The sequence below is a fragment of the Canis lupus genome, chromosome 34, assembly GCF_048164855.1.
Source record: "Canis lupus baileyi chromosome 34, mCanLup2.hap1, whole genome shotgun sequence".
NCBI classification, from domain to species: Eukaryota; Metazoa; Chordata; class Mammalia; order Carnivora; family Canidae; genus Canis; species Canis lupus.
The window spans coordinates 12,665,557-12,675,000 of record NC_132871.1 but is presented as its reverse complement, the minus strand read 5'-3'; the positions used below and the strand labels follow the sequence as shown (position 1 = coordinate 12,675,000).

General features: G+C 34.2%; 1 protein-coding gene across 7 annotated transcripts in view; it reads right to left on the bottom strand.

The window, feature by feature from the left end:
• OLA1 (Obg like ATPase 1) overlaps positions 1 to 9,444 on the bottom strand; it is a 163,849-nt gene that overhangs the window by 2,426 nt on the left and 151,979 nt on the right. For all 7 annotated transcript variants that reach the window (XM_072811029.1, XM_072811032.1, XM_072811030.1 and 4 more), the window contains 3 exons: positions 4,356 to 4,496; positions 3,568 to 3,664; positions 1,402 to 1,524 (listed from right to left, as the gene is read on the bottom strand). In XM_072811029.1, the coding sequence (XP_072667130.1) occupies positions 1,402 to 1,524; positions 3,568 to 3,664; positions 4,356 to 4,496 (361 nt within the window). The remainder of the gene's footprint in view (positions 1 to 1,401; positions 1,525 to 3,567; positions 3,665 to 4,355; positions 4,497 to 9,444) is intronic.

Below are 9,444 nucleotides of genomic sequence, written 5' to 3'. Positions count from 1 at the left end.
TCTTTTCTAATTTATAGTATAAAAGCTTCCAGTTAGTGTTAAGCATTTCTACAAGCAAGAAATAGTATTTTATTACATATTATGAGGTTTCTCTGTATTGTGCAAGGAAGCATTCCCAATTTACATATATTTCAAGTTTATTATAACATAGACATCGATTATGGATTCGTAAAACAGGTTTATACGTGAGAGTATAGAGAAGAAGCATTGGTTCCTGAATTCCAGTAACAGAAAAATATTCTTATTTTAATCATCTTTACTTTATGAAAAATACATATGCCAACATAATGTAGCATGTTGAAAAATAATCTGAGATTTTCCAAGTCTGATTAGTATTCCTGACAAAGTTCAATCTCAATATTTGCGTACCTATCGATACAAATGACACCATTAAAAAGTTAATGACTTTGTTTAGTTATAAAATCTAACTTCTTTCACTCCACTTAAGAAACCAAAATGGCTCTCACTCTACATTGAACCAATTATACCAAGATTTTTCCCTCCTCTTCCTGGGGTTCCAACAGTTCTATTAAAGTCCTGCTGTTCAGTATGATCATTTCAATGATTACCAATGAGAATAAACTAAACTTGAAATAAACTTTTTTGCATTCCTTTTAAACTACGAAATAGTAAACACATGAGAGACCTCTTTAATTTCTGTAATATTTTCTATGGTCGTCTTCAAATATCAAATTAAAGATAAAGAAGCCTTCCTACAATGTCAGTTTAATCACTTGACCTATTTATCGATTAGAAACGACACAGTACTAGATTTTGCCAAGTAAAACCCAATAAAGCCAAACAAAGTAAGCTTGCAGCCGAATTTACATTAAAAAAATCATTTATTACTCATGTATAGCACTGCTTCATTGTTAGTGGCTGCATATCAAATTATACTTATTAGCTAAAATAAAGCACAATTTTGGACCTGCCCTCTAGTGTTGAGAAAGCAAATCAAATTCCCAATGATCTTAAAAAAAAAAAAAAAAAAAAGTACAACCATGAAGTTCTAGCACAAGCAGGTTTTATTTAACTAAATTTCTGTCTCTTTCCTTGAATTAATCATGAGCATAATCCATTCTATTTCTATTTCAGATATTCAAATGTAGTAAGTATAATTTTTCATTGGTGGTTAGTAAACAGGCTCTTTGAAATTATTTATAATTTAAAACTACTTCTATTTGCAGTTTTAGAAATATATTAATATACACCACAAATATACGGACAACTCACACATTTTAAAAATTATCTAAAAGAATGTAAACGCCTACAAGCTCTTCAATCAGTTGACAGTAACACTAAACCCTGACACACATTTTAAAAGACAGTTATTCATTTTAATCATGACTATTTTCATATTAGTAAAAATTATAAATATGAAACCAGAAAATAATTCCTTACCTTGACTGCATTTTCAGAACCTTCCTCTTTAAAATCTTCGTATTTCATTACTTCAGCCATAATGAATCCTTTTTCAAAATCTGTGTGAATCTTTCCTGCAGCCTGAGGAGCCTTCGTCCCTTTCTTTGAGAAGAAAGACCAGAGAAAACTAATTGCATTTAAGATGATTGATTGTAAGCGAAGAGTTTCTTTTCTCTGATCTGCAGTTGGGTTCAACTTAAACTTAGTTTAATACCACGGTTAAGATGTCAGGTATACAATTAGTACATTTTCAACACTGGGCACTGTCTGTGTAGCAGATTTTAGCACCGACAGATCAGTAGATATTAAAGAAGCATAGCTTTGTTTTTCCTAACAGTCATCCAGTTGTATTGATTTAGATGCAGTGGTCTAGTTTTGGTGTCGGTTTCATTTCGATTTTCTATTCTTCACAGTGGAAAAAAATAGGGATTTTCAAGTAACTTTCAAGCTGAATTATCAAAGGTTTTAAAAAGATAAAAAGCCTTAAAATTTCCGCTCATCTAAAGAACATATAAAAATCAATATATAAAGGGACATTTTAAAGACATTTTCAACAAATCATATAATCTATGTTCAGCAAATAATTTTGAAATTCTCATAAAATTTTAGTAATAAAATTTTCAAACATTCAACATAATACATGCTGCCTGTAACCACCAGGAAGGAAAATTCAAGCTGATATAGGAAGAAAAATGTCTTATAATTACTCCATATGTTAAATTACAAGGACATACATTCCAGACACACACAACCATGGAAAGAAATTTGAAAAATAATGGTGACCTAAAGGCTGCTTAATAAAGCATGTTAAAGTGATAAGGAGTCTGACACTATAAAGCACAGTTTTTACAATAAAAGATGTATTGGGTTAATATGGCTACTCACTGATGCTTACCTGACTAAATATCTCAGCACATTAAATCATGGATACTTACAATCAGTCTTAAGATAAACCAGCTTTCACACTTTCAAGCCCAGAACATGTTATCTTCCCTGCTGCATATACTTAAATTTGGAAGTTTTAAGGCTCTAAAATATATAGTGAAAATAAACCATGGCAATTTGTTTACTAACTTGGATTTGCTTTGACATTATTTTCTAAGTCTATATAAAGGACCTTGGTTAGAAGCCAATCAAACATTTTTTTACAAAGGGGAGAAGTAATAAAAGTGAATCTCATATTCACACATTTAATGTTATGTTGGACTGCCTCCGTGATTGTATCCGTATTAAATCAAAATAAATGTAACGATAAATTATGGTAGTCAGTGAAAACAGCAATCAAAACAGCACTAAAATTTATCATGGAGCATATACTAAAAAAAGCATAATAAAAGAATCCATAAGACACTGAGTATTTCTAAAAGTTATGACATTATTTCTATATTCTATAACACTATTTGGGACTACATATATTTAAAAATATTTTTCAATAGAAACTACCATATTATAATATATTTACATTTAAAAGCAAGCCATTACAGTTCACAGTTTCTATTGTCCTCTGGGAATAAATTAGTCATTCTTTCTGGTCATAATCAGTATACATCAATATTTAAAATACATATCACATTTTTAAAGAGGAAAGATTGAATATATAACATTGCAAAAATAAACACTTCTATGAACTCAAATAAAAAAGCATGAATTATTACACATTGAGTTTAGCTCTTTGAGCCCAACTGTGTATCTATGAAGAGCATAATGATGTCATATTGCTTTTATTGCTGAAAATGTAATCCGAGCAGAGCAAAGGAGGAAAGAACCACCCGCAACCCAAACAAACTTAGCGAATACAAAATGAAAAGCAACATCAATTTCACTGCAGACAAACCCAGTCACACAGATTAAGCAAGCACAATACTGGTGCGTCTTATCTCTGACCACAGGAGGAGGGTAGACAGATTCTACAGGATGAAGAAATTCAGACTATGTAATAGGCAGAATCAATTGTTACCTGCCTCAATCAATGCCGCTCCACTTTCACTGTTCAGCAGCTCACAAATAATTAAAGTTATCCTGGACAAAAACCTCATCTGTAATGACTAGCTAACCGCCACCATGACAAACTTCAAAGTCAGTGATATCAATCTGAATTCAATAGTGTGGAACTGGATATAGCTGATGAATAAGTATGAATCTTACCCTGATGGTCCATGCACGTACTTCATCTGGGCCTGCAGTGAAAAAGTATTCTAGTTGGAGTGCTGCAAACCCAGCCTTAATGATCTTTGGCAAAGCGCTGAAATAAAATGAAACAAATTCACTCAACATATAACTTGATTGTGCCAGAGATCAGTATAGAGCTAAAATTATTCATTTCAAGCAGAAATGTTAAAGATATTAGTAAATGACCATTCATCTTTCATAATACACTTGAAGAGGCCTGAAAGCATGTAACTGTTTCTGAAAAAAATCCTTTCTAAAATTGGTTTTAATTGTATTAGTCTGAATATATCATTTTGAATTGTTTACTATAAAAAAAAGAGAAAAATCTGATCTACTCATTCTATGACTATTTTCCTCCAATATTAATTATTTCCAGGACGTGGGTCATGAAAGCAAAATTATTTGATTGAAATCCAATGTTTAAACAATATATTAGTGTTACTCAGAAAAAATTAAGGCAACTGATTCACCCTTTCCCTCCCCCACCGAACATGACGAAAGAGTTTTGGCGATCATTCCTTCTCAAAAATATACATAACTAATACCTATGTTATAATTAAAACACTGTACAGAGATGACAGATGACAGTTAAAAACTTAATTTAAAATAAATCTTTTCACTCTGTCTCATGGTAAAGAAAGGAGAAGATTCCCTCTTTATAATGGTAATTACTCTGTCATTTATTATTCTATCAGCGCAAGCAATTAAATTACTGCAAGGAAATAGTTGATAATAAAGTGTAGGGAAAATGAATGCTAATTAACCTTTGTGTCATGTTCGCTTCCAGATACTTCTGTCTCTCCTCAGCACTCAATTCTTGCAACTTGAGTTCCAAGGCCCCACTAAAAGGAATGACCAAGGCACCTGGGTCATACTTGTCCACCCACTCTTTAATTTTTATCAACCTGTAGACAAAAAAGGGCACAACATTATCTTGTAGTGCATGCATGACTGTACCACATTCATTATTATCAAGTAGCACATACATATTCATAAGAATTGCACGGTTTTATGATGCCATCTTTTTGTGTATAGCTTTCCAAGGTCAAGGCATTAACAGGCAGCAATTGCTTCAGGTATACGCCGTGAGATTTTACTGTAATCTAGTTTTACTTTAGCACATTATGAACCATCATACAAATATTATAAAACTTTTTAAAGTACACTAAATTTGTTCAGCAGTAACACCTGTGTCCTTGAAAACCTCAATTTTATGATTTATGATTTTCCTTACTGTAAAATAAGGTAAATTTTTAAGAAGCAAAAACATTAAGTTCTGTTTATATAGGAACCACACCTAAGAAGTGCCAGCTAATTTGTAGGAGTTTTTGCCAAATAAATAATTTGTTCCACCCAGATATTTATAAGTCTAGTTCAGTGCCCTCTTGGACTAACAAGAGCTCACAATAGTGCCTGGCTCTCAGGGAGACTTTTGCTAAATAAATAAAGACATACAGAAATACAGATTTACAAACCTAGTTGATTGTATACACACTGTTCTTACTTTTGCAGGAGCACAAATAAGGGAACTAGAGGAAATAAATTCCTTTAATCACAAAGGGTTTGGAAAGCCCAATCAGTTAGGGAATAGACACCAACTTCCCCAAAAAGATGTTACTGAGTGATTTCTTTTTCTTCTAGATCATGGGGTATTTTGGCAAAGCAGTAGTTGGAACATAAATGAAGTAAGTGTAGTGAATACATTAACCAGATTCTGATTCTACCACTTTGCTAGCTCTTTCTTCCTGGGCAGGTTAACAAACCCTTCTGAACCTGAGCTTCCTCACCTATAAAAACGGAGATAACTGTAGTACACATTATATTGTAATGAACCTGGGAAAGTAATGCTAGCATATAGTAAACAGCATCACTATTAGAATTATTACTGTTAAGGATAACAGTAGTTACTATGGCTAATTTTCATTCTCAATCATAGATCATATGTCTATGATTCTGGAATAGGGTTTACAATAGAAGTGAATACAGATTTCACAGAAACTTTTGTTAAAAATATTAATGCATACCATAGTCTTATGTAATTCTACTAGCCTTCCACATTTAGACCAAGGTTTTAATAGTTATTATGGCAAAAAATTGTGGCTGGAATCCTTTAAGTAATCAATGTAAAATATCATAATAGGGAAAAAGAAACACAAAAACTAAAGCACAAATTCATCAAAACTCACCTAGCAAAGAAAATGTGAGGGGATTGGTTATTATAAAATTAAGAATATGGGGGCAGCCCCGGTGGCTCAGCAGTTTAGCGCCACCCTCAGCCCAGGGCTTGATCCTGGGGACCCGGAATCGAGTCCCATGTCGGGCTCCTGGCATGGAACCTGCTTCTCCCTCTACCTGTGCCTCTGCCTCTCTCTCTCCCTCTCTCTCTCTTTCATGATTGAATAAATAAAATCTTTTAAAAAAATTAAGAATATGGCCTACTGAGGAGGATTTACCATAGGATAAAGGAATGGAAAATTCACATAATAATTTATACATGTTTGTTATATAAGACTAACCTATAATTTAATCATTTAATGCTATCAGCAGTTTTTGATCTTCATAATGTTTTTTTCCCTTTGGTCACATCCTAAAAGAATGGACCAATCCCTAAGAGTTTATTTTGGAATAAATTATGTGTACTTTATTTTTTTTTAAGGTTTTATTTATTTATTTATTCATGAGAGACACAGAAAGAGAGGCAGAGACACCGGCAGAGGGAGGAGAAACAGGCTCCATGCAGGGAGCCTGATGTGGGACTTGATCCCAGGTCTCCAGGATCACGCCCTGAGCCAAAGGCAGATGCTCAACTGCTGAGCCATCCAGACGTCCCAGGATGTGTCCTTTAAAATAGGAAATTCAAATCAGATGTTTCCTTATTCAAAATTATGAAGGATATGTTAAGGAAAACAGGTAAAATCTGTTATTATTTTTTCTATTTTTAAAAAGAGTTTATTTAAGTAATCTCTACACCCAATGTGGGGCTCAAACTCACAACCCTGAGATCAGGAGTTGCACGCTCCACAGACTGAGCCGGCCAGGCACCACGAACAAGGGAAAATTTAAACTGATACTTCTGCCTATAATAACCTTATGAGATTCTAAGTTACTTCACAGACTTACAACGTTCAAACAAAGCGATGTGGCTTAGTGATGTATGTTTATTACACAAGTGAGAATCAAGTGTCTGGAGATATATGTGGATATATATACACACACATATATATATCCACATACAAAATACAGATTCATTGAAAATGAAAATAAAACAAGCCGAGGTAAAAGGAGAATACAAAAATATCACACACATTTTGTATCACAAATATGGTCAACATAACTAATAAAACCAGAACTGTTAAGAAACAACAAGATAAGAAATAATTACTTTGGCTAAAACATCAATTCAGAATAACAATAGTTCTACTCTGTCATTTTAACAGCCTTTCCTGCAGAGTCCTCAGAGGGATTATTTGCATTCCTCAGGTGTTCTATTGTACAATTCAGATGAATAAAGACTTACAAATCATTCCTCTACCGCCAATGTGAGACTTTGATCTGGTGAATACACCATTGTACCTTAACTATAATTGGCAAAAAACCTGACAGTGTAGAGCATCACAAGCTTAATAACAAAGGAGAATATCTCAAAGTGTTGACAGATGATCTTCATAATGCAGAAGCAGAGCTGGTACATTTTAGCAGTAAATGAGCACTGAGGTCTAAAGGTCTCTAAAGTGACTGACATCAGACCTGCTATAGCCTCACTAAAAGAAAAAGGTACCGGAGCACTCTCCGTAAAGTGAGTTAGGCTCTTTGCCTGCGAGCTTCACTTTTGTGACTTTCACTGTCATAGAAAACACAGGGAAGATGAAAAGTGAGTTAGGTTCTTTGGCTGTCTGCTTTACTTTTGTTACTTTTACTATCAAACAAAAGTGAGAAATGTCCCAAAGTGATTTTTAATTACACATTTGAAATGAACCTTGGGTAATAAAAAAATAGTACTCAATTTTAAGATTACAGACTGAAATACATATAATATATCTATTAGGTCTGATGGTTACAAAAGTGTGATAATGAGGCCAAGATCACAAGTTTGAACCCCATTGGGACCAGTTACCTTTTGCAGAAAAATGTCTATTCTATTGCTACAAACCATACCCCAAACTATAGTTAGTCATCTAAAAATGTGTGCTCCTGGCACATGAGGAATATGGAAAATCAAAGTTGATCTCAGTACCACTTAAGGGAAAAACAATTTCAAGTATATTCTGTCAAATGAATAATGATCTCCATATACAAATGTTAGCAAATGTCCAAAGAAAACTATCCAATTGTTAGAGACCAAAATAATAAAATTATAATGATGATGATATTGTCATAGAATATCACATCATATGAGGGGAGACAAAACAGTAAAGACAGTACACTCCGAAAGAGTTAAACTGTAAAGACTTTGATAATATTCATTTTGCAAATTTCTACAAACAGACTATATTACAAGGGGATCCATCTTTCTTTTGATAAGGAGCCAGAGCCACGGTGATTTCCCTAAAGTCTTATGAGTAACAAATGGAAAGAGGAACTGCCATTAGTCGTATTTTTCTCTCTGGTACTGATTCCATAGCAAGAGGACAAAGCAGAGACAATCAGTTTTAAAACTAAAAGGATGATGCTTGGAGATACACTGGCAGGTTGTGAGGTTAGACTGTCTGGCAGAATGAGATCTTCAATGTTAAATTAGTATTAGATTTCCAAAAGATCACGTCTCAAATTTACCTTTGGTCTTATAATCTGACCTTTTTAGCAAGTCTCGAAATTCCAGATTCTATAATTTGATTTTCCTAAAATTCATTTACATTGTTTGTATTTATTTCCCCGGATACAGATTTTATTCCTTTTTTTAAAAGCATGTCCACAAAAAAAAAAAAAAAAAAAAAAAAAAAGCATGTCCACATATTTATTTTTCCCCTAAGACCCATTTATTTGTAAGGGGAGGTGGGAGGGAGAGAAAGAATCTCAAGCATAACTCAGGGCTCACTCCCACAACCCTGAGATCACGACCTGAACCAAAATCAAGAGTGAAATGATTAAACGACTGAGCCACTCAGGTGCCCCTAATTTTATTTCTAAAAATTCTATTTGTATCTCTTTCAAATCTATCTGCTCTTTTAAAGTAATACTTAATTCATTTAATGAATTCTTAGTCTCCCTTCCATATTTTAAGCAGATTAGCTTAAAAGTTCTTTTCAGGCTGCTCTAATTATTTCTGGTTTCTTGGGTAAAACTCTGCCTTCCACCATTAATCATCTACTAGCAGCCTCTCACAACAGTTGGCTCCTGTGTATGTGCTGTGCTGTTCTGGGGCACAAATGGGCAGCAGCAGTCAAGTTCCAAGGGAGTCTGTGGTCCCCTCTATTTAGAGATGTATCTATGGGGTAGTTTTGTGCTTGTTCTTCCAGGGAAAGACCTCTAGAGGGTTGTGGGCTCTGGATCATCTTAAGGTTTAGTATTTCTGACCTAGGTCATTGGAATTGCAAATTAAGGCCCCCTACCTCTTATAGAGGTCCTAGTCTCCAATTCCTGACAGTACAATTTTTTCCTTTGCCCGGGGTGGGAACAGGAGGCATTTTTCTGGGTTCTGATCTTGAAAAGCATAGCTTTTTCTAGGCTTTATGAGTGAGCCTCATTGCAGCACCTACAGTCTGGGGCCTCTGCCTTGACTCTTATTCCTATGCTTGCCAAGGCCTCTAGGTCATATATAAACTGGGTTTTATTCCCCTGAGGGCCAGACTCTATTGATTTCACTCTGACTCTCACTGAGTTTCCTCTTTGTTTTTGGCACCTAGAAAATCCCTT